Source organism: Hydractinia symbiolongicarpus, chromosome 5 (assembly GCF_029227915.1).
Source record: "Hydractinia symbiolongicarpus strain clone_291-10 chromosome 5, HSymV2.1, whole genome shotgun sequence".
NCBI lineage: Eukaryota > Metazoa > Cnidaria > Hydrozoa > Anthoathecata > Hydractiniidae > Hydractinia > Hydractinia symbiolongicarpus.
The window spans coordinates 26,342,486-26,368,692 of record NC_079879.1 but is presented as its reverse complement, the minus strand read 5'-3'; the positions used below and the strand labels follow the sequence as shown (position 1 = coordinate 26,368,692).

The window sequence follows — 26,207 nt, the reverse complement described above, 5'->3', positions numbered from 1 at the left end:
TAGCATCCACACACAGAAAGAAATGCTGACAGTTTTGCGAGCAGAAACTACCTGTGGTCCATAGTGCAAAATCAGAAATTGTTAAAGTTATATCTACAGCCAATAAATAACTGTTACAACGTGAAATCTCCAAAACAGCAAAAACTGAAGTCAAATTAAGCTGGAAACTTACATGCATGCTAATTTGATCATATTTAATCCAACAAGAAGTCTACGGCTTAAATATTTCCGCAAATAGCAACCCAGGGCTTCCAAATAGCCAGTAAAGTCATGAAATCTGATGTACACGTTAAAACTGAGGAACATAGGGGAAAATCATTAAAAATCCTCATATTTTATAATTCAAATCTTGTTTATTATGGCGACTGACCAGCGATTTTAAATTACACTTTAAATTACATACAATACAACCAAATAAATTAAAATTGAAAATTGCAGAGCAAAAAAATTAGCTAGATATCTTTCGAATAGATCCCGAAATTTCTGGAACCTCCATGATGCGAATCGTGTTATGTAAAATAATTGATGATTCGAATATAATGACTTCTGAACAAGGCAAATAAACCGAAGTAGTTCAATATTACATTAGTTCCGCGAAAAACATACTGGCATTAAAATGGTGCAGTATTTAACTGTCAAGATTTATTTGCTGATGGTGGATGTTTTGTACTGTAAAAAGGAAGAACATTTACAAAATAAATAAAATTTATAAAATAGTAATAAGACCACAATTTTCGTACAGATCTAAATAACTTAGAAACGGGATAGTGAAGCCAGTGTTTTTATTCCTGCGTCCCGGGTGATAAGGGACCACAATTCCCCAAATCTAGGACTATTTCCTTATTCAGGACCGACACCATTTAAAACCTTTAAACCACAAATCTTTGTTACCATTTATCAAAAGCATATGATCCTATAATCAGCATTTCAAGCTATTCACAACAGTGGGACGGTTTCATAAAATTTCTGACGTCATAATTAAAGACTGCCTCTCCAATTTTATCATATTCATAAGTTAGCATAAAGATGTTAGCTAGCCAAACAAGAAAAATTTTCTCACTTTTATCCAGCTGAAGCTAGCTAACAAAAATAAAATAATTCTTACATAATACGACATAAGTTTCACAGTGACTAGCTCACTAACTAGCAAGAGTGATTTGGCCACGGAACGTTCTGGCCACACGTAAAGAAAACAAAATCTCTTTGTACGCAGTCCATGAGGTTAAAATTATTTACTATCTGCGTTCAGATTTGTCAACTGATTGGTTGAGAATAAGAAGGGGCATTCTTATTGGCTTTTGAGAAAATAGAAACATCCCGAAGATAAATGTTGCAGCCTGGATACCATTGATCTTATGGCGTTCAGGCTCCGCGCTGTTTCTCTCTCCTCTCTATCGTTTCCAGGTAATTTTAAAGATTCTGCTTCGGGTGGCAAAAGTCAAAGATAACAACAAAATAATGAATCTGAATTTCTAAAAATGAGTTTTTATTATTATTTCATTCTATTTTTTGCTGCATAGTGAAAATAATGCTTTAATTTTCTTAGCGCCATTATAACAGGGCCGGCGACGCCGGGGGAGCCAGGGGGGGGGCATGGTCACCCACTTTATTGCTACCTTTTATGCAAAACTGAAGAAACGAGAAAAGAAGTGAGAAAGAGAAAAAGACCGCTGGAGGAGAGCTAATTACAATTGATATGTTATGGTACCTGTGCAATTATGCGCAATAATAACGAAAAGCTGCATTCAAATCATTTTTTTTAAATAAACATTCTTTTTAATGCTTAACAAGAAGGTTGAAAGAGAAAAATATGAAAAATTAAGAAAGCGATAAAAAAATAGTCGTAAGGTATGTATATTTTTAATTTTTTAGTTCATCAAAATTTTTGTTCAATTAATTTGTTACAGATAATTAATTCGTAATTTATTACTTTAGAGCATGTCAATTCGATCGTTCTTCAAATCAATAATTGTGAAAGAAACTTTGTTATCTCCATCAGCGATAGTTTAATTCTGTAAATAGTTTTGTTGATACATCAAAGTCACATGACATGCATCAATATATCGACCTCCAGAAAATTATAATTTTCTGAAAACGTTAATCGGGAACCGTGAAAGGCAATGTCAATCACATTGCTTTAAAACCTTTCCATGGATTCACTACAACATTGAATAAGAAAGCGTATTTTGCCATTACAGTGTTTTAAATGAAGATAAAGTTTTTGAAGAACATAACAAGGATCCAGCATATATTTCAAATGGTTTTAGAAATTGGAAGAAAGCACCGAAGTGATTCAAAATGTCACAAAGCAGCGCTAATACATCAAGTGTCAGTTCCCATATGTGGTGATGTTGCTGAATTGATGAATAAAGATGTTTTAGAAAAGAGATTCCAGAGCGTCAATATTTGAAAGTAGTAATATATAATTTGTCGCTGACATTTACAAAGAGATTAGCATCAGGTTTAATTAATGTTTAACTAAACGAGTCTAATGTTCAAACAAAAATTTGACCCGCCCATTTTTATTTTCATCCATAGTTAAAAACCTTTATCGACCCGTGATTGTATTCATCAATTACTTTTCTCTACTTAATTCTCCAAATAAGGAACACTGCGACATCAGCTAGTGTTGGTAAACTGATCACTGAGAGGTGCTGTAGCAGTTGCATTCCAGCCCAGATCACAGCACCATATTTAGGAACTATGATAAATGTGTTTTAATCCATATATACACAGTGATGCTTTAAACTCATCAAATCATTACTGCTGGAGCTATCATTACAAAGATTTTGAAGTTTCCTTGGTGTTATCGTTTTGTTATAATCAATTGCTTTAACTTAGAGACTTTCTTAGCAGAATTCTGGTATAGAACGGTTAAAGGATCGGCACACAAATGTTTATAACAAGTTTCGTAGATTATTTTCGAAACTGAATCTTTGCGACGAGTGGATAATATAGGTATCAGCTGGGATCTAGACAAAGTGTGGTCTTATTTAAAATGCTTATTTTTACAACATATCCAGTAAATAAGTAATGTTTTTGTAGTGAAAACAAAGGTACATACAGCAGGCTCTCAATATTCAGTTCTTTAATTGGCTATTTTTTGACCACGCTTAATATGTCGGCGCATTTTAAACAGTTTTGAAATATTAAGTATTAGGACACAGCACTGATTTCCTGTTCCCACACGGTTTCCCGGCTAATGCGATTAAATCTCTGTATTATAATGATATTTGTCTGTCTGTGGACTAAAGTCCTGAGCAGAAAATTAGTAGGCTAATTTCTGTGAGTTTTTTTATAGGAAATTTTTCGCGGATTTCTCAACGTACTAACAACTAGTTGATAAAGAATAGTACCATCTGTACAATATTATTCTGCAGTCTGTCTTGTGCTCACTGAAATGTAAAAAACTTGACATGTTCACAAACAAAACTCTCACGCTTCATCAACCATGAAGAAGATGAGAAGATCAAATGCTAAAGAATTGTCTTTTGTACGATAATAACGACGCTGTGAAGTTCTAATTGGGTGTTTGTGGGCAATTTTTGATAAGGTTTGTGATAAACTTTTAAATAAAGTTTTTTTTACTTTCAACTAAGTACCTTGGAAACAACCTTATTTACTTGGTCAAAATTAGAGCTGGTTATAAAAACAGTATATGTAACACGGTTTGCTATACCATATTTTTTATATTTATTATATTTCTAATATTATTTTTGATATTAACTTTCTTCAAGCAACTGGTAATTTTTTCTATCAATGTAAAGGCATTTTTAGTAACTTAAGTACCAGGTCAAAAGACATGTGTGTAAAAAGTAAATGCCTTCATTAAATCTTTAAGAAACACAGCCATAGCTAACTAACGTTTTTGTAAAAAGAATATTCACATTTAGGCAGTAAATTTCTTTGACTAATTAACCTTAATTAGTCTTTAAAACTTTACCGTTTAAAAAAAATCAACAGGTTTTTGTTGACAGCGGCAGAACATTAAGGGTATATAACTTTTAACATGAAATAAAATTTAAAAAACGCTAGTATCTTTTATCTTTAGATGTATACTACTCGCCAATTTAATTCTCGTCATGCAGTTATCTTCATATTATTTTTATGTCATACATTCGGACCGAGTTCTGCACAACGAGCATCAGATAAAGCAGATAAAAAAACTATTGATGCGATAAAGAGGTTGATCCTTGATAGATTGGGAATGAAGTCAGAACCTGTGATTGACAAGAACACCATAGAACTGTCAGTTAAAGATCACGTTAAGAGTAAAATGCAGAGTAAAATGGAAACAAGCAAACATACAGTATCCAAAGTCAGCATAACTCCTACTAAAACAGGTAATAAAATATAAGTTATGTTCACACTATAAAGGGCGTTAAGGGCGTTTTTCAGTTGCGCATGCTCCCAATAATACCTGTGGCCCTTTTTTATCCTTGATGCGAAGATGTCTAAACGTTTTTCTGTTAAACACCTTAACGCTTTTAACTCTATTATTACCAGTAATTCCAAAGATGTGAAAGCTTAACCATTATGCTATATAGATTTCTATCTCTCTTGCACAAACACACTCATGCGTCAGTGTTTTTGCAAGGGTCGTCCATGAAAGATGCCTTCCCTCCCCCCCCCCCCCCCCCACCCTCCCCCCTCTTCCATCTAAGGTGTCTTCCGTGTATATGACTACATAAAAATTCAAAACTAGATCGTCTTTCTTCTTTTTATGATCAGTAATTGTTTCTTACTTTCTCTAGGTAAAAACATTTTCGAATTCGATTTTGGCAGCACTGGTATTTATATGACCGATGCTATTTATTCAGCTTTTCTTAATATCAAACTCACCACCGGGATCACAAAAAATAAAAGTTTTAACATCTCGCAGGACGGAAAAGTTCTTTTTCAGTCATCTTTGAGTGAAAAAGATTGGATTTCTAAAAACGTCACGAGAAATCTAGTTAACTGGATTCAACACAAATCGAATAGTTTGACTAAACCGTATGTACTTGATATTAAACGGGAATTCGGAGAGAAAGCCCCTTCTACCATATATCTTGATGTCGAATATATTAATCGGAAACCTCAGAGAAGCCCTAGTAACGAATGCCATGTTGGGCAAACCACGTGTTGCCGAAAACGTGTACGTGTCAACCTTCGAGACTTTTCTTGGATTTTTAAGCCGGACGAAATTGATATATTTTATTGTGATGGATCTTGCGAGACCAAAAGTTATGGCAGATTCCTTTCTGCGCTCATCGCAAATTATAAATTTGCTAGTTGCTGCATCGCAACCAAATTTAGTAATATACGAATGATTTACATTGACGAAACGAAAAATCTTTATGAAAAAGAAGTCCCGGGAATAGATGCGGATGAATGTGCCTGTAATGGATATTACAAACATTAGCGTTTTATAGATATAACTCAACACTTTTATTCAATGAAGGAATATAATAAAAGCAGTCTGACTAAGGAATTAGTTTAGCTGACCATTTGAGCTCTATAAAATAACAAAGATTTCTTGCGCCTTCGAGAATATGTTCTTCCCTTAACTTGAATATTGGATATTTGCAAATGTTTTTTCTTGAAAAAGATATGTTTAGAAAAGATTGTTGTTTTTGTACCACGAGGTTCTCTTTACAGGTTTGCCAATGCATTATTTTATGCTATGGTTATTTGATAAGAGTAACCACTCATTGAATTGCTAACACAGACTATGAGACTGTCGTTCTGTTAGATTTTATTTTATTTCATGTCAAACAAATTGGTTAGGTTGTGTCAGGAGTGTGAGAGGTTTAGGTGAACACCGGAGAAAGTGCAAACATTAATTTTTTTCTTTCTAATGATATATGTTCGTCCCAGAGCTTAGTCCTACCCCAGGGTCTCGTCCGTCTCCAGGGCTCCTGTACCGTTTTCTGATACTCTGCCCAAACAAGTGTAATGAAGACGAGTAGTGTGGTGGATAGTCTACATCCAGTGAGTCGTCTATAAATTTCTCCGTAGTTTCTGATTGCAAATAACAGGTACGGGCAAAAGCTAAATATCATAATTCTTCTGTGGCGTAAGTTGGGACTTTAAATACAATGTAAGTTTATTTGTTTGTAGATAGACAGGAAAGGTGTCCATACGGTGTGCGGTGTAGATCAGTTATTGTTTCAACCTTTTAAGCAATTTGGTTATTACAACTTTCGAAAACTCCTGCATATCCGAAAAGTAAAAAATTAAAGAAATTTGATGCAACTATGAATATCACGAAGACACTCGAAAGTTTAGGGTTATAGAAAAAAACAAAAAACGCAAAAAACAGATCAACACTCGATGTTATACAAACAATTTATTTAGTTTCCAAGCACCTATTTCTGATATTCAATTTTCCAAAGTGAAACACGACACGTGTCGTTTATCACCTGTCACCTGTCAGTTGAAGAATGCAATCGGTTTCAAACGAAAGAAAGTGTAGAAATTGCTGTCCTCTAGGTCAAAGTTAAATTGCTGATTTTTATTGAAAAGAGTGTGCATGTCGCTTAGAACAATTGTTGCTTGTTTATACACCAAATCGACATAGCAGCTACCATTTCAATTGGGAGATCTGGACCTAGTTTAACTTCTCATTTACTGTATTAAATCATAGAGACATGGACTTCGTTGTGCTGCTTTTGGGTGTATGAATAAGGCAAGAAAGTTGTTGAAGTGAAAGAAAAGCGTTGCACAAAGCACTATAGCCAGCCTCAAGCTCAAGATTTCTGTGCTTCTTGTAAACCGCCTCCATTTCACCTACTTTGTTTTGCCACTACCAATCTTTATTTAGCTAATCGTTCGGAATGATGAAAGAGGGGATAGAGCAGAAATTTGTGGCTGCCACATCTAAGTGACTGGATTTAGAATCCAGAATAGGGAATCAACGTGTAGTAATTCACATCCATCATTAAAACTTGGATATGATTTTACACAGTTTGTTCCTTAAATAAAATTGTGTTGAAAACGGTTTGTGTAAAAAATCTGTTTTTCTCTGATTAAGTTATCGAACAACAGAAATAAAACCACGAGGTAATTCATGAATAAACACGTCTTACTAGAGGACTGTATAAAAAAACTAAAAAAACAACAAGAACTCAAAAATAAAAAGAGCATGCGTAAACTATACAAAAATAAGAACCCGTCAACATATAAAGCGCATGCGTAAAACTTAATAATCTTTAACTGTTTGACCGGCTTTGACGAAAGGCCTTTTATTAGCTTTATTAGTAAACAAATTCATAGCACAATCATGTTTGCAAACCGTATACTGCAGAACCCTGCCTTTCTTGTCTTGAAAAGAAGAAAGTAAGTAAACATCAAACAATGAGTTTTCCACTATATCTCTTTTAAACTTAAAATATTTAAAAGGTGATCAGTCTTAAAAATTAAAACAGATAAAAAAAATATCTTGTTTTATACAGCAAGCGTAGCAGTATTCAATGCAGTCTTTTCAACTTACAAACACAAACTACTGAGTGGCTGTTCCATAAAAACAAGAGGACCATAAAAGGGTTGTAAAGAACCTCCTTCTTGAAACTGACAATGACGTAACTTGATTTCTTTTAAACCTTATGTCTTGGTGTGATTTTACATTTTTAGGTTTTTAACAAAATACATGAATTGTTCATAGCTCAAGAATTAACGGGGTTTGATGATAAGACAATTTGAGTCTTCTACTTGCTCCGGCCAATGTGTTTTTTTTTACTTTTAGTATCAATTTATTAGTGTTTTTATTTTAATGGCGAAATATATCTTATCTTCTCGAACTACCTTATTCATGCTAATTTTCAAAAAACAGGACTGGTTGGGACAAGGTGACTTAAAGGAGAGGCGAGCAAAAAACTTTTTTGTGGCAGCCACAAAGTAAAGTTTAGGCGATGTAGCAAGAATTAAGGAATGTATAAATCCCAAAATCTAATAAAATAACTACATTAACGACACACAAATAACTGTTTCATAAATAAATAACCATACTCCTTCCTAGCAACATTTTTACAACGTTTTTATGGCTGTGTTGGAAAAAAGAAGCAAGTTTGAGATGTACTTACCAACAAAAATTCAAAATACTTTAACTCAAGATAAACAAGAATATTTTACATACAATCGTAGTGCCAGTATTTTATAACCTTCTTTAATACTTCTTGGAACTTTAAAAACACCGGTCACATCCCATAATAATATTTTTTCGTAATTTCGTTCGCTTTTTCACAACATACATCCAACTTCAAACGATGAAGTTTGTTGTGATGAGATGGCGCCAAATTTGATAAATATACAAATCAAACGTGCAATATGGCGGTTTCAGCTTTGTTTACAAATCTTATTTTCTTTATCTTTACTCATGAAATAGTTTACTAACTTCAGTAATAAAAATAAAAATATTTTCGTCGTGTTATTCAACTAATAGTAGTTTTGTTATTTTTTCTTTAACTTGTGTAATTTTTAATAAAACAGTGTGATCATCTAAGCGTGGCCATCACAATGTAGAGAAAGATCTAATATTGTTTCTGAATAATCACCAGTTTGACAAATGTGTAAAAATACTGAACCATAAAATGAATGATTCAGCATTCAAGGATAAAAGTAAAAACCAGTATTTTTTAATAAACTTCCAATGAAGAGATTTACTGAGTATAATGTGAGTATAATAATGCGTTGTTGTGCTGCAAAGTTTAAAGCCAAAATTTCTCCTTTTTTAAAAAAGCAGCTTTAATTTATTACCTCTTAATAAACAGCAAATCTTTCAGCAAAACCATTTTTTACTTGATTTGATGCTAACTAAATATTACACAAACTAAACGATTGTCAAGATTTTATGGGATATCCCAGACCAGCGGATCTGGTTTTTTGAAATTATCTAAAGCATCATGAATTTTCAATCAGCAGCTGTGCCGAGGCTGTTCGCCTCTTCTTTAAGCGTCAAATTTTCTTCTTTACTTCCGTTTTTCATGATTTGAAACAAATAGAGTTATATGCCGCATAATTTTTACAGCTTACGTAAATTAAACACGTCTGTATTTTATTGGGAATTTTGGACCTACGTGAAAAATAATATAAATAATAGACGTGAAATAGATCATATTCGCTACACGAAATTTAGTACGAACAAATTATGCTGCCTTATTCAAAGTACTCTGAATGAAACTGAACTTTTTTCTTTTCTCGAAAAAGTTACATAGAACGAGGCGAGAGAATCTTTTGCCACTGAAGAAGGCGAAATCGTTCATTTTATGGATGGTTAAAATGATCGTTTTTACAGTAAAAAACTGACTCTCATAAATGCGTCATTAAAATAAGAGAAAATGTGAAAACTGTCATTTTGACCTGCTATCCGTTTTATTGAGAAATGAGTATCCCTTTAGGCCACCTTGCCTCTGCTATAATTCTTAGTAAAGGCACAAATCCTTGGGTTAGCTTGAAACAAATCAAAATCTTGGCAACGAAAAAGAGAAACATTGCGTTACTAACGATGAACTTACATATCCACTTAGATTTCAGGAAGCATAATAGACATGATGCGAGAGGATTTATTTGCGCAGTATGAATCGTTAAATTTTAATGTTTTTTTATTTTAGATTTCGTTGCTATGAAAAAAAATCAAATCAAAGTAAAACTCAATGTTAAGTTTTTATTTGTTATAACGGTATCAACTAAACATCGCAATATTTCAATCCAAGAAAGAAAAACGAAAAACGTTGCGCGGTTGCAGGTACTGATTCTTCTTCTTCTTTCTTTTTATGTATATATCTTTATTCATTTTATCTTTGTAAGTAAGACTTCAGCAATGTTAAAATTTCAATTATTGTGTATACCGAATTAAAATTCTTCCTATAAACCAGTTTTTTTAAAAGCAACACATTTGTAAGAAACACGGGACTGAGGTTTTAGACACTTCTAATAGGTAATTTGCTTAAAATTGTTAGAATTAAAAAAGTAAAATAGTAAATTGAGGACTTCTTCTTCTTCTTCTTCTTCTTCTTCTTCTTCTTCTTCTTCTTCTTCTTCTTCTTCTTCTTCTTCTTCTTCTTCTTCTTCTTCTTCTTCTTCTTCTTCTTCTTCTTCTTCTTCTTCTTCTTCTTCTTCTTCTTCTTCTTCTTCTTCTTCTTCTTCTTCTTCTTCTTCTTCTTCTTCTTCTTCTTCTTCTTCTTCTATGTTCTATTGTTACATTTATTTTACTTCAGTCCCTTAGCATAATTAGTACATTAAGAGGACTTCAAGTATTTTATTTTTAGATTATCTAAGAAATGTGGCTAACCAGCCACATTTCTTAGATAATCTAAAAATAAATGCACGAGAACTGAATATCAAAGCATGGAAGAGTTAGACAACTAACACCAACTAGAATTAGCATTTCTCTTACTTTCTTTCTTTATATTTTTATTTTATTTTTAATTTTTTTTCCAACTACTGATTATTAAATGCAGATGTACGATGCACCAAGGTTTTTTTCTGCTGATCAGAATGTCCACTAATTAGGTGTAGTTAGACACGCTATTTGTTTTTTGTTTTATCAATTAAGTTTTTTGATGAATCGATCCCTGCAAACGTTTTAATAATACCACACCCACTATGGTGGAAACAAAGAGTTGAGATTTTTTGTTTGTACAAAGAATCTAATTTCACGGAGAATTATATTTTCTTATGAAATAAATACAATTTTAACTCGATAAAGCAAAGTTTTATCTTAAAAAAGCTTGAAAAAATAATATACAGAAGCTATTCATTTGAATTGTTGATATTTTTTTGAGTATTTAAAATGTTGCTAATTTTCTAACCGCAAGAACTTACAAATCTCACCAGATTCAAATAAATAAATTAATATCTACAATATGTATGGTTTCAATTGGTTTTAACGCAACTGCAATTTGAAAAAAACAGAAAAATAGAGAAAAGCCGTTATATAACCAAATAGAGCTGTCTTGATTTCGTGACGAATTTTTTTTATTTATTAATACCTGAAGAAATATTTCGACACCAGGTCGATTTAGAATGAAGAGTATACGTGTCATCAAAATACGAAACTTATTCACACTTAATATTTTCAGTAATATTCAAAAAATTAATAATGCATAATTTGAGTGTATGGAAAAAATGAATTGATTCATTTCTTCCTCTCTGACATGCACATGTGGGGGTTGCTAAGTTTTTTAACACTAACAAAATATATACGAACACACATCGAGTATATATTTCTGGATTTTAAAACAAATGGTATGAATAAGATACGAAGTGGGAGTTAAGATGATTTTTTCATGTAAAATGAGAATAGTTAAATATCTAACAAGACAGATTACTAGAAATAAAAATAATTATTATGAAGTGATGTTATTATAATCAGATCGGTGTTTATCAGGTAATTTTTATATGTAAACACGTATTCGATTGCTTCTTTGAATATACGCTATTTGTCACAAACTTCCACGCATCTAGCGTTCTTAACTTTCGTCTTCTGCTGTCTGATTTGCCACACTTTTATTAGAATAAGATCTTATTTCCTTGCTTAGTGAATAAAGCGGGTTGTTAAAAACTTCTTAATGGCAATGCATTTATAGAGGAACAGAGCATGTGAAGTTAAGTTTCAGCTTTTTATCAAATTTGTTTTCCTCTTTAAGATACTTAAACAGCGATTATGGGAGATTATAACCAACAGTATCTGGATGATGAGGACCAAGATTATAACAATAGATACGAGAATATTCCAACACCTGTTGATGGCGAAGAATTAAAATCTTCTGATGAAGAATCTGAAGAAAAAGAAGAAGAAGAAGATGATGAAGATGAAGAGGTAAAAAATATTTATTGAGTTTATTGGACGAAAATAAGAAAGAAGTTGAATTGATATACCAAAATAAAAGATTTGTATTTTGTAATTTTATAGATGGACACCAAAAAAATAGAAGCGATCTCTGCCTGTAACGTAACCTTTGGGCGTTATTGTGATACCTTTATCTATAATAATATTGCTTTCTATCTGTCTCCGTATTGTCAGTATTTAAATATTTAGGGTACATTGTCAGAAGACGATGAGATAGACAGGACACTGCAGGATAAAAATTTTGATCCGTACGAATCATGGGACGCTCTTATGGAGATTGACATCAACGTTAACATCATGGCATTGTTGATGGATGATGAAGAACTTCAGGAGGTCTGGGCTAAAAATCAAGGTATGGCGCAGATACTCCTTGTGATAATATGTCTTTTATAAGCGGCACAACCTTGTGGTTTAGAACCAATGCTGATTCAATTCTCTTTCAAAGTCTCGACTGTTGCTAACTCGTTGCTTGTTAACTATGTACTTGACAATATATAATTCATGTGTTTACTTGCCATAATAAGTTCGTGGGCCAATCGAAATCAATCTTGATGCTGTTTTATGTAACATCTGGACTGTTGTCTTCTTTTTTCTTATGGATTTTAGCCTTGTGTGACTTGTTGATTGTAAATAAACGTGTGTGGATGAATTAATAAAGCTTTTTATCTTTCTTAAAATAACTTTTTTATATTTATATGTCCACCTTATGTTTTAATGACTGATTTATTATTCGTGTACAGAAGACATAAATAAAAACATCGACTATTTTAACACTTTTTTTCTTAAAGTTGATGAGATTGTTTTCATTTTTTCTAATTAGCTGGTGCGGAAGATCAGGAGGCAGAGGAAGAAGAATATGATGATGCGTACGAGTCTGAGGTGGATGATGAAGAGGAAGATGAAGAATTGCAAGAAATTATACCAAGTGAATATTCATATACTATCAGATTTTTATGTGTTGTTGCGAGGGAAGTGGCAGAAGTGTTGATAGAAATAGTATGATTAAGGCCAACCGCGAAATATGTGCCATCAGAAACGCTAGAGACGGTTTGAACAACTTACCAAGGATACTCTCTAGTGACTTCAGAATTCCGTTTGTGATTATATTTAAACATGCTAAGTCAACCATTTTTAAACTTACTCTCATTCAAAACAGTATTTTTAGTTACGTTTAACAGTAATTCAAAGAGAAGTAGGGGGTAATTTCGAAATTTGTTTCCGCATGTAGCATAATCTTTCTTTTCGTTTTTGCAGGTGATAGTGATGAAGAACTTCCACCTGTCGAGGTAGGTGATAGTGAGAATATATACGAGCTTTCATCAGATGAGTACCAAGAAGAAGACGCCTTTTCATTTGGTGATGCTGCTTCTGAAAAAGATTTGGAAGAGGATGATGATGTTGGGTACAAGGAGGATGATGAAGACAAAGAAGAACAAGATGAAAACGAAGAAGAAGACAAAGAAAATAAAGAACCTGAAAAAGAAGAAGAAGGTTTGTCTCTTGTTTTACATTGTTTACATAAACATTTTTGAGAATATATTAGCTGTTAAAATAGTCGCAAATTTATCTTGTTTTTTTTTAGTGAAGACAACAAAACGTTATCGGAGACTTGAAAAGTATAATGATTCAGATACAAGCGAATATGAAACAATAACGTCAGTGTCGGAAAGTGAGAAGGAAACGAACCAGGCCGATAACGTTGACGACGAAGAAAAAGGGGAAAATAAGGAAGAAGGGAATGAAACTGTTGAGCAAATAGTTAAAGATCAAAACATTGAAAAATTGCCATCTCCGGATCCATATCCTTGGATTGAATATGAGAAAGAAATTGAGTATATAGAGGAGTATGATGGAAATTTTGTAAGTTTCTTTTGTTAACTAACGAAAGGACGGACGGACGGACAAAATAAGTTATTAGAATCTATTTTTTCTGCTTTAGATGGAAAATTATATGGCACAAAATCAACAAACTTCAGCACGTTCCTCAACGGATGAAAGCAATGACGAAAAAGATACATACGACCTTCCTGTTTTCCAGCTACCGCCTTCAGAATTGTCGGTAGTGAAAAACAAACACGCAAATAAGAATACCACAGATTCAAATCGTAAAAAGGCAAGAATTATTCCAAGCGAAAGGATTCGAACCACAAGTGGTCAAAAACGCAGAGTTGAGAAAAAAGAAAAAATAGATCAGGTTTCAAAAACGAAAGAACTAGTCGGCTACCGTTCTTACACAGGGAAAGCTAAGTTTAAATACGAAATTGACTTAAATGTTTACAATTTTGACAACTATCCCCAGTACGAATGCGACGAAAAAGATGATAAAAAAACTCTGATAGTAAATAAAAAGAAGAAAAACAATAAGAAGATTAAAGACAACAATAATAATACTACAAATAATAAAAAATATAGAGACAAGTTTGGTAGAAAATATCTTTTTCTTAAACGTAAACAAAGAACAAAATGTTATAAGCGAGTACACCCTGAATATAACGACAATAAAGAAGAGGATTCTGATGCTCCTGATGAAGACATTCCTGTATATAAAGCCAAAATGGCAGTGTTAGCTTACAGAAACAAAACAGTTGAATTAGTTCTGGATTCACTATTGACACAGACATTTACATCTATAGAAAAAGTGGATAAAGCCAGATTACGGAAAGAGGCTACACACCACAGTCGAGCCATATTGCTCGACATTTGTGAGAATATTGTGGAGGATATTGAAGAAAAACAACAAAAAGATGCAGTTAGTTATGCGATTGAACTTTTGCTGGACAGTTGGGAACAACATGTTTATCGAACAAGGATGAAGTTAATAGACGAACAGTTAGATAACATCTCTGAAGCTGTTGTTACTACCTCAGTGAGAACAGCAGTGGATGAAATTGTAGATGAAGATATATATGCAACACTTTATGTGCGGGACACTCTTGCTGAACTGCTAAATGAGTTTGGGTTACGACAAGCCAAGATCAATCGTAAGTTAGGCGGCCTGTTTAGTGAATATCATTTTGATAGTTATGACTTTGAGGGTGGAGGCACAACGAAAAAGATAAAAAAGAAAGTTTATAAACCAAGAAAAGAATTAGATTCTTACTTAAACGAAAGATTAAAAAAAATTAAGCTAAAAGAGGACGAGGAAGAACGTGGAAGGGAGGCGATAAAATTAAAACAGCAAAAAGAAAGAGAAAAAAAAGAGAAGGAAGAAGAATTAAGAGAAGATATGAAGAGAGCAGTACTTGAAAAGAAAAAATCCTTCTATCCTAAAAACAGCACTGATGAAATTCAAAAAGATAAAGAAGAAGAGGAAGAAAGTCTGGAAGAAGAGAAAGGAGTTCAAGATCTAGAACTTATTGATCGTAATGGTAGGAACAACGTGGATGTATCTCCGGAAGACTCTGAAGTAGAAGTAACTGGAGAGTTAAGAGACACGCACGAGCTATTCGATTCTGAAGAAATTGCCCAAATTGCTGTGCGCGCAAGACGGAGAGGTAAAGTTGTTGCTTTATGGAGACAGGAGGATAAAAACTTATTGGAAGAATTGAGGAAGGTGAGTGATAATGAAGCAGATTACACTGAATCTGAAGAAGAAAACAATGGTGAAGAAGATGGAAAAGTTAACTTAAATAAAATTTATGCAGAGGAGCTAGCTGAGGAGGAAGAACAGAAAAATGAAGATTATGACTTTAAAGAATATTACCTACGCAAGTTACCTAACTTGCAAAAAGAAGTCGAAAAAGCTCTAAAAAGGTCGCATACACCTACGAAGATAAACCTGGTAACTTTAACTAAAGACAAAGAAAGAAACGACAGCGCCATAGGTTCTACAAATCATGGATCCCCAACGCAAAGGACCTCGGTTGGATTACGACGTCATGAGTCTGGCATATCATCAATTTTATCAAACGAATTGCGAGAGCAAATTTCAGAAGAGATGGAGCAGCTGGCATATGAGCAAGAAAAACCGTTAGAAGAAATCGTTAAGATGATTCCTAAGATAGATCGAGATCAATACCTTCAGTCTTGGCTATATAACGGATCTCCAAAAGTTTTCAACCACGCCCCATCCCCTCCTGGGTGTCAAAATAATAAAAAGGTTAGGCGTCCTCATTTAAAGCGACCAAAAACAGCTCAAAGTGATGCGTCCATTATGGATATTATTCCTCTTGAAATACGTGCTTTCAAAAATACAGACTATGAGAACAATAATGAAAGGCCAGGGACTTCAAGCTCATATTACACGGGAAGAGAAACTGCATTTTCTAAAAGAGATGAACTTGATGAAGATGAAGATGATAGTGAAGATTCTGGAAATGATCAGGAGGTAATAAAACCTGAAAAGCCAAGAAAAAAACCACCAATCGTTAAAAAAAATATCAAAATCGAATTCAAGCAGCCGGAAAGACCAAAGGAATCAAAAAGAGAATCTGATCTTGGACCTGCTTGGCAATTTTACGTAAGGCAAAAACGTATTCGGAAAGAAAAAAAGGAGTACGGAACAGAGCATCCAGTTGGGGAAGAAAGCGTGATATGGGTGCCTCCTAAAGATCTCTATATTGAAGAACGTGACGAAATCTTAATGAACTGCCCTGCACCTCTTAAAGAAGTATTTGAAGACGAAGAAGACTTTGATGTGGAGATACTTCAAGCAACAGGGAATACCAGTGACAGTGAGAATGGATATGAAGAAGAACGGGTAGTTCCTTCAGTTGTTCCACCAGCCACACCTTGGCAACGTGAAAAAGAACGACCACCAACCCCCGATTCATACGACTCGGAAGAAGAATTAGAAGAACTGAAAAGAAATTACATTAGTAAGCACAGAAGAAACAGAGAGAATGAAAAATTAAAACATTTACCTGATAGGAAATGGAAAGAATATTTAAAAAGAAAAAATCAACCTCGACAACAACCACCACCAGTCAGATCTGGCTGGAAAGCTTCACCTGGAATCATTCCATGGAAAAATGCCAGGGAAGGTAAAAGTGTTTTTAAAATTGCCAGAAATAAAATCCAGCAGAACAGAAGTTATTCTCTGAAGCTTTTCCTTATCATTATATTATTATTCTTATGTTCTTTTATTTTGATCATGTTTTCATTTCTTCTTATTAGATGCGCGAAGGCAGCAAAAGAGCGGAGCCAACGCACAAGAGGTGCAAGCTAATGTAAATAGAGAATTGTTTCAAAAGCTACAAATCATGGCTCGACGAGATCAGAACTTTTATCAGGGACAGAACAATCGACTTTTACAACGTAGAAAAACTATGCATAATACTGACTCTAATACACGAAAGAAAGAAACAGAAAAACAAAAATTGCTTCACCCTGACCAGAGTTACGGCAAAGAACGCTCTCCTCCACAGACAACACGATCAACGCCATCCTATCTTCGACCAACAAAAGCTGCTGAAAATAAATACAGGCAAAGATCAAATCCTGATCAGCTTCCATCAATATCGAATCCAGTGAGCGCTGCTCCAAGGAGTAGAGGGAGTACAAATAATAATAATTCTCGATCGAGGAAAACAAGCAAAGCCATGTAATATCTAAACCTGATTGATCGAATATTTTTTACTAAATTTGTTTGAAAGTAACTTTCTTAGTTTTCCATCATCATTTTTTTTAACTTTACCGGCTTAAATAGCAAGAATTATTTTTGCATTTTAGAACTGTCTTGTGAGTCTTTCAAGCATTGAACAACTTTTCTGCGTGAATAAGAGAAAATCATATTTATAAAAGAATTATTTTGCACTTAAAATTATTGATATACTGAATAATATTTTTACAATAAAAAAATTGATTCTTAATTCTAAAAACCCCGCCCAGAAGTAAGAACTGCAGATCATTCCAACAGATCGTCTATGCCTTCTGATTCACAACTTCAAGGAAACCAACAGACAATCCAACGGGGGATTAATAAGGTATTTAGTCTAATCAGTTCTAGAGTTATAAAAAAGTTTGTAAGAGCAATCGTTTTTCGAAAACCTTGCGTCATAGTTTGTTAAATAGTTTTTGAAAGGCATTTATTGAAGGGGTTGGAGTTATTGAATCCATATAGAGTTGCTTCATGAATATAGCTATACAGTGAGCAAAATTTCAGCAGGGTGTTATGCTTCGTTGTACATAGTTTATGTGCGATTATCATTAAAACCCCTGAACAAATTTCAGGTCAAGAATTTTTTAAGTTATTTGTGAGTATAATCAAAACAAGATGAAGGGTGCTCAATAAATTAATAAAGCTTGTTATTAGTTGTTAAAGATTGTTACATAGTTTTTATATATATATATATTAGCTATATACAAGCTAAGCTTTTCAATATGAAAAGGAGGGCAGAGGAGGCTAGAGATATACTGGCTTGGTAATACTAAAGGAACCAAATTTTCTTATTTTTAAGCTTTTTTTTAAGAATACTCATTCACGATAAGTAACTGTAAAACGCTATCGGCATTTTTTGAAACTTTCTCTCCGGGCACCAATTTCGTAGGGGGTTGACATACAAGTATCAGCTAACCTTGTTTTCAGGTTATGACAGCCTAAAGTTCATGCGAATTTAAACATGCTGCAACAGAATAAAAAATAACACACCTTGCAACTTTTATAAGAGAAATGTGTGAAAATAAAAATATTTTGGTTTATTTATTTCTTTTTGCTAACTATGCCAAATTTTGTCAAAACAAAAGCAATCAATTTTAGGCCATGTATCAAAAAACAAAATTTTAATGCCGTCATCTTGTAAATCTTTGGAAAATCTCTTTTAAGGTTAAGAAACATCTAGGCTAATAATATGTTTTTTCTCACTATATTCGGTCAGGTTTTAGAATCTTCACGTTATGTTGAGTGTATGATTCAAAATATTACCTTAAAATTGTCGCTTTAACTTTCGTGAATTAATGCTCTGAGAAAATTTTGCAATTAAAATAAAATTCGCGAATTTGGCCGAAATTCGCAAAGTTTTTGTGCATTTAAAGTGATTTTTAAGTATTAGTAAAGAAAATAATTTTTTCTCTGGGTACTACTTTGCACCAGTACTTTGACTTCGTTTTTTTCTCGAATAGGTAATTTAGCTAAACAGAGCATAGACAGCTGATCATTTACCTTTAAATTGAAAAGTCGATATGTATCAAAGCTATACCACATATCAACAAAAATGGCAGGTATATAATTGATTGGTGCTCGCAAAAAGAACACATTATTGCCATAACAGGTAATTTTATTGCACAAAAAGAAATTTACAAAATAACCAAATTCAATATAAACAAAACATTGACATATATATTCAACATAAATATTAATCCAACGATACCGATACATTTAAATCAGGAAGATCTGCTTGGTGTAACACGTTTTCAAAAGTTTCATTTAAATGTTTCGTTGTTTCGGATATATTACGATATTGCTTCAACGCGTCCTGAAACAAAAAGTACGAGCAAAACAACTATTATAATTGGAGAAGTAACTTCTCGTCCTTAATTTGTTATTTTTCAGATTTGTTATTTTAGTGACTAAAAAAATAAAAAAATATGAAGTATATAACTATGTTTTCACTTTCCCCTAAAATAGCACCCATTTTTGACTAAAAATTCCCACCTAAAATATAAATACAGCATTTTAAAGAAAATGCGTTTTTATACCTGCATGTGCACTTGCGAACGATTTGCAAGCGGAATGAAACTTTCCAAACGCCCAGTCACGTGGTTAAACTTTTCTAATTGCATCTGTACAATACCAAGTCGAAATGCGAAATTTCTTTCCCCTAAAATTTAAAAATAAAATTTGACAAAAATGAAAATGTAAAAAACATGAACACTGAGACGTTTTAATTTCAAGGTGAGTTCTAAAAAATCAACCATATAAAGTCGAAATTGTTTTTAACTTTTGCTATAAAATGGTACTTAGTGATCATAGTGTTTTAACAACAACAACAACAACAACAACAACAACAACAACAACTCAAACTAGATAGATATATTATATTGAATAAAATCTTTCTGAGAGAGAATTTATCAGTCTCCAAAACGGCCCAAACAATTTTATACTTAACTTTTTTGGTCACCTATAACTTTAGAATGAGAAAAAAGTTGTGCGTTGATTTGATTTATAGCATTTTTTGTCAATATTGAACATTATGTAACTTTTGCTAAATTCACTAAACTTTTATCTTCTTATTTAAAATTAATTTGAATTTGCTTAGCAAACATTACAATGTGCATGAAATCGATACGTCATTAGAAAAAATGTACCAACCAGTCTAAAAATCATTACAAAATTAAAACTCGTAAAAGGTCTTCAGGTAAGTTTTAATTAACAAAAAATTTCTGTGAAGGAAAAGAATGTGTGTACAGTATTTATGTTTGGAATATTTCTTATCCCTATACACCTCGAAATTAGCATTTATAAAAATAAATAAATAAATAAAATATACTTACAAATTTTCTTGTGAAAAGGTCTAAAAGTAAAAGAAATCTAAAAATGAAACACAGAAAAATAAACAAAATAAAAACTCTTTTGTATGCAAACTTACGATTCAAATCTAGGCTTTTTAGTTTCTATGGAGACCGAATATTCTTCCTCTAACGTTGGACCAGTTTGATCTTGAAGAGATGGAAAATTTCTTCCAATGTACTCTCCGATGTCATCGTCACTTTCTGAAGCTTCACCTGATACAACAACACTGCTGCTAGGGCCGTCACTCTATTGAGAAACATTACTTTGTTACAAAATACAAAAACACAAAAAGTATATTTGATAAATATAATGGCTCAAAAAACATGCCAAAATGTTTAACCAAAAATAAAACATGAAAACAGAGAATAAAGTTTATAACTTAAAAACTTTAAGCTATACCTACTTTAGCTTCAGTTTTAGGTTCTGTTACCATTGTATTTTGAACAAATCCATGATAATCAGATATCTCTTCATCACTTTCCGATGCCTCACCCTCCAAAATGTTTGTTCCTGTTGGAGGTTAGAACTTGTATACTTGTATACAACAATGCATTAGAATTAAGTTAAATAATAAGGATACATCATCCCAGTGTTAAAACAAGCTGTGGAACATTACATACCTTTTCTATCCATTTCTTTTCATTACATCATTTAAAATTTTGTTTTCATTAAAATAATTCTTTTTATTGTGAAATGCTAAAATTAATAAAAAATAATTATTATATAACAAAAATATGCTCTTTTTGCTAGTTATAAAGTGGAAAATGATCACTCTCAATTTCCATTGAATATAACACGTGATTAAGTGCAAACTCTTTTCTCTTTCTACTCAAGTATCATTTTTAGTTCATGAAGAGCACCCTTAATAAACATGAGAAGTATGCTTAATGCACAAAAACCAATGGAAAACTGCAGCAATTGACAGTAATATTTGATAGCTGCCCTTAGAAATAAAGCCTGTTGGTCTATTATAAGGGTTTAAAATGTTTGGACATTTTTTAAAAAGGGGGGTGCCACATAAGTTCTGTTGTTTGCAATACCCTATAAAAATTTTCAGACACACTTAAAAATAATATTTGGGTTTATAAACAAAAATCAAATTAGCCAGTACTGTCCTAAAATTGGACAGACCGATCTTTGGACATGGTAAAAAATTGTAGGTAGCATAATGTATTTAGCTTGTAGTAACCAATATTTTAAAAATAAAATGTTTATATGTATGACGAATTGGAGTAAGTAAAGTAAAGTAAGTACTCTGGAGTGCCAAATAAACGGGGGGTCTTAATAGTTGGGGGAGTTGGATAAATACCAGAATTTTATTAAACAGGGGTGTCCAAATTAAAGGGGGGGGATTAAAAAGGAATTCATTTCTGGTAAATTTAACCTCCATCATGCGGACATATTAAAAATATTACACACCGTTAAAATGTATACCAATTTAATGTACTACAGCACAGTATACAGTAACTTGTAAAAATAGCAAATCTATAAAACATTTTATAAATGATGGATAATGGTACAGAAATGAGTGATGTTTATCAAAAATTAATAATCAGGGGGTCCTAATAAGCATTGGGGTTAGAAAATTACCAAGCGGGCAGGGGGACGATTATTTGGCACACAAGAGTAAACATGTATTTGACAATAGCAGGTTATAAAAGTTACAAAAATGAATTAAATAGCTAAGATAAATCAGATAAAGTTTAGCTAATAATACAGTTTAACATTTGTCTGGTATAATATTTCAGCCTTGTGATTTGGCAAGAAAAGTTTCAATAAAAACAATGAAAACAGGTTTAGCATGTGTGCCGCTGTAGATTTTGTGTGGCGCCGTAGATTAGTGGTAATAGCTCTTGTACTCTGTGCGGGAGTCCTGTTGTTTTGTAAGTAACCAAAAGTAAAAATGTGCTCAGCAGAGAAATCTTGAATCCAGTGAGAATGATGTGCACCCGAATTTTGAGCGAGTTCCGTAATTACTTCAAAATGGGTTTTCATAAATTATAAGTAGCTTTCAAGTCTATCGTGTAGCTATCAGCATTTCGCCAGTTTGAAAGTTTAAAGGAGCATTTTAGCACTAAATTTTGTTTCTATGAAGCTTTATGTTCTTATATGGAAAATATTATATTAAAAAATAACGTGTATCAAGGATATGTGTCTTAGTTAAAATGCATAAAAATAAACAAAATAATGAATTATTACAGATCGTCTGTAACAACGATGTACGGAAGATTCTTTCTCATGTTTTTATAATTTTATTATCCATTCTCATTTTACCAATCAAGTTTCACCTGTCTTATTAATTGTATTTTTAATTTTTTTCACATATTTTGTGGGCACCTGTTGTTTGAAATTAGCGACTACAAAAAAGAAAAGAAAGAATGAATATCATTCAAACTAAATTGTTACATTTCTTATTGTTTTTAACAGCATTTATAAATTTAGTCCTAGGCACTAGCTTGTGAAATACATTTCAATAACTCGTAAACATGATACCTGCTATATCGTTCTATTACCAGAAGCAAATCATTTCAATATTCTCAATGTGATTACAAATATATAAATAGATTAGAATAACATTCAACACAAAAGAAAAATTTATCTCCAGAATCATGTTTCAGAGAGAGTGAGGAGAACTTTATAACGCAGAAATCTGAATTTCATTTGGTATTTTAGACTTAAAAATCATTTTTCAGAAGTGACCTTGGTTTGTTTGTTTGTTCAGAAGCAAAAGAGTTCGCTTGAAAGTTACGACTCTGCCGTAAGGCAATTGAGGTTCTCCCTCGTTCTGGCTATCATATATAGCTTGTGTTGGTGCGCACTTTCCCGCAGTTGAGTTGAATATAACGTGAATGAGTTTACTTGTCTGGCTCTTCGGAGTGTCAGGTCCCTGTGGCATGGTTCTAAATGGTGCTGCTGATTCGATTGTAAATCAACAAAACGCCAGGGCTTAAAGTGTTACCATGTGATCTCAATGCCAGCTTCAACTCACTATTGAACATAGAAAACTAACGAACAAAGAAAATAACACTGTAAAAATAGTGTTTTTCAATAAATCCAACATCATAAAAGCATATTGGCCGCAAGCGCATTCCTCGCCAGTTTCTCGTTTAATTATATTGTTTGCCTTTCGAGCACGGTAGCGAGTACTGTGAGTACAGTAGCAAAGATGTGCGAGTACTCGTACGCTCATTATACTCGTCGCGTCCTTGTGGATTTCCATGGAAGAAATTACTCGTACCCGTAGTTTAATACTCGTGTATAGTTACTCGCGATCGGTACTGTATCAGAGAAATGAGAAGTGTGCCTGGTAAGAATTTAAATTTTTGAATTGATGTACTACCTTAATTTTCGCAGATACTTAATTTCGCAATTCAAGAAAAAAATTATTTCCGGGTATTGATTTTCAATTTTTTTAAATGACGTGAAAGATTATTACTACTTTCAATTTAAGGAGCCACTGTGGAAGTTATTGTTGACAGCGAAGATACATTGAACGCTGTATACTATCAGGACATGAAGATGAGAAAAGCTTTTTTTGCTTACCCAGACCTGCTATGTTAGACGAAATCTACAAATTAAAAGATTTGCGAATGCCAGTATATTTGTTAATATGCGTGGATGCAAATTTAGAAAGTGAGATTGTTGGTATTTTGATAGTAAGGAATGAGAAGAAATCGACAATTGTGAATCGACAAAAGAGATACCTTGAAAGAGCAGTTTCCTCGTGCATCCATAAAGTTATGCTTGTTTCACACAGTGGGAGCTTTCAAATGTGAGATTACGACAATAAAGATGGGCATTACTGATTTGCAAGTCTCCCTATGTTTAGAAATAATTAGTAAAATGGCATATGCAGAATCAGAGGATCAGTATGAACAGCTTTACCAGGAATTGGAAGACACAAAAATCAAACCTGTACTGACTTACTTTGATAAAAACTGGCATGGTATTCGTACAGAATGGGTGGAAGGGGTGAAAAGCCAAGATAAAAACCTTTTACAACGAACCAACAACAGAGATATTTATTATTGTTACCCCTCAATTACATTACTTGTTTTTTATTCAGCTCCAACTATTTCAAACACCTTTTGTGAGGTGAAAGGTGTAAAAAGCCTTGTTGACTCAAAGCCATTTGAGGATAATAATGATTCAAATTTTAACCGTAAGTACTATATATAGTCTATAATTCTCTGCAATTTTCTAATTTTAGCGTGTTGTTACATAAAAAATAATTCTTAATTTAGGGTTCTCCCTCATCAAATTGCCACCAAAAATGTGCAAAAAAAGAAGACCGAAAGGGCTTTATACAGCAATTGGCCTGCCCAACAGAAAAACAAAAGAAAAGATAGTACCATTCGTTAATTTGCTGACCAATGATAAAATTAAATGTTAGTTGTAAAAAGTTCATTATACTAAGCTTTTTTGTGTATATTCTTTATTTATCATTTTATATTTCCTTACTTTTAGTAATGTTAGAATGGGTACTAAAAGAAAAGACTACAGCAGACATTCCAGTCATATTATCTGGAAAGAAAACAATTACTCAGGAAATGATGCAGACAGAATTTCGTCCAAAACTGTCTGATCAAGACAACATCGATTTATCGATGATCCAACACTTGTGTGGTAAAGCTGTGTGGAAGCATGTTATAAAAAATACAAAAAATAAGAAATGGTTTTGCGAAGTTTGCAACAACGATCTTTCTGAGGAAACGTCTGTGGGATGTGATGGTTGTCTGTGCTGGTGCCATCTATTGTGTATTGGCAGAACAAAAATGCCAGCAACCAGGATCTATCTGGTTCTACAAACCTTGCTCCGTACGACACACCACAGCCATAAAAACAGATAAAGATGAAAAAGATTGTTAAGAATGCTTTTTTGTAAATATATACATACTGTGAAATTCTCTAAATTACTTTTAATTCCCCTAAATTCATTTTAAATAAATAAAGTACAGGAGTGTCCCGTACGAATATAAGGAAAATAATAAAGTACACGAATGTCATGTACGAATAGAAAAAAAATAATAAAGTATGTGAGTCATGTACGAATAGAAAAAAAATATTAAAGTATGGTCACGTATGAATAACCACCAGTTGGGTTAAACACCTAATTAGGCGGCATGACCTACTTAGGCAAGTCGTTTAGTTAGGCGATGTGATGTAGTTTAATTAGGCTACCTGTAGTCTAACTAGGCGAACAAAAACTTTGTTGTAAATACGTTAAAATCATTGCGTTTCGCAATACAATATTTATGTGAATCAAATCTGTCCACTTTGCACATAATTTTGACCAATTATCGTCTTATTTGCATTGCGCATTGATAACTTATGGCCCAAACCTTGAGTGGCATTATTTGTTGTTTTAAATAATGGATTTCAGCCATTCACGTTGCAGGGAAAAAATAAATATGGCGGACGAAAACGTGGCAGTGTTCACCTAAATAGGCAACTTGACCTAATTAGGTTATATAATTTATTTTAACATAATTCTTACTTGCGCGCAAACATATCTAGGCACGAGTGACAATTTTGGAATCATGGTCACATAGACTATCCATTCTGAACAAAGATTTTTTGCGATTTTTTCTTAGGAATGTGTGAAAAGCCATTAAATATTCTAATGCCTTAACTAGGTTACATATGGCCTAACTAGGGTACAGTAAGTCGCCTAAATAGGTGGTATGCCCTAATTAACCTACCATCGCTTAGTTAAGTGTTTACCCTAGAGATAGATAGATGTGCATATTTTACATGGCTAGCCTCACAAATATCGAGGGATATACCCTGTCTATTATTTCCAGGAGGGGCCATGGTGTAGATGGAGAATCCTAGAGTATTTAATGCTCATTTTGAGCTATGCAGACCCAATTAGAACCCGCGCTCTACTAGACAACTCCCGGCAACATCCAAAGGCCCACACAGTGT

General features: G+C 33.1%; 4 protein-coding genes across 5 annotated transcripts; 3 read left to right on the top strand and 1 right to left on the bottom strand.

Moving 5' to 3' along the window:
* Nucleotides 1–1,753: 1,753 nt before the first annotated feature.
* LOC130645711 (myb-like protein X) lies at nt 1,754–18,079 on the top strand. Of its 2 annotated transcripts, none has more exons than XM_057451790.1 (12): nt 1,754–1,848; nt 1,936–2,461; nt 3,302–3,553; nt 4,052–4,343; nt 9,591–9,724; nt 11,628–11,800; nt 12,020–12,182; nt 12,651–12,755; nt 13,085–13,321; nt 13,413–13,690; nt 13,770–16,812; nt 16,946–18,079. In XM_057451790.1, the coding sequence occupies exons 6-12, from the start codon at nt 11,645–11,647 to the stop codon at nt 17,374–17,376; spliced, it is 4,413 nt and encodes a 1,470-aa protein (XP_057307773.1). In that variant the 5' UTR covers nt 1,754–1,848; nt 1,936–2,461; nt 3,302–3,553; nt 4,052–4,343; nt 9,591–9,724; nt 11,628–11,644; the 3' UTR covers nt 17,377–18,079. The 2 variants fall into 2 exon arrangements, with proteins under 2 accessions (XP_057307773.1, XP_057307775.1); XM_057451792.1 differs by having other exon boundaries at nt 1,936–2,958.
* On the top strand, nt 3,452–5,404 carry LOC130646089 (uncharacterized). The gene is made up of 4 exons (XM_057452228.1): nt 3,452–3,493; nt 3,964–3,993; nt 4,052–4,343; nt 4,755–5,404. Exons 1-4 carry the CDS (start codon nt 3,452–3,454, stop codon nt 5,402–5,404), a joined length of 1,014 nt encoding a protein of 337 aa, XP_057308211.1.
* Nucleotides 18,080–19,023: 944 nt separating the features above from the next.
* On the bottom strand, nt 19,024–21,004 carry LOC130645712 (uncharacterized). The gene is made up of 6 exons (XM_057451793.1): nt 20,900–21,004; nt 20,683–20,789; nt 20,356–20,525; nt 20,261–20,280; nt 19,466–19,587; nt 19,024–19,242 (listed from the first exon to the last, which is right to left on the bottom strand). Exons 1-6 carry the CDS (start codon nt 20,910–20,912, stop codon nt 19,123–19,125), a joined length of 552 nt encoding a protein of 183 aa, XP_057307776.1. The 5' UTR covers nt 20,913–21,004; the 3' UTR covers nt 19,024–19,122.
* Nucleotides 21,005–24,122: 3,118 nt separating this feature from the next.
* Nucleotides 24,123–25,184, top strand: LOC130646088 (uncharacterized). Its single transcript, XM_057452227.1, has 4 exons — nt 24,123–24,225; nt 24,346–24,441; nt 24,524–24,667; nt 24,747–25,184. Exons 1-4 carry the CDS (start codon nt 24,123–24,125, stop codon nt 25,127–25,129), a joined length of 726 nt encoding a protein of 241 aa, XP_057308210.1. The 3' UTR covers nt 25,130–25,184.
* The last annotated feature ends 1,023 nt before the right edge of the window (nt 25,185–26,207 follow it).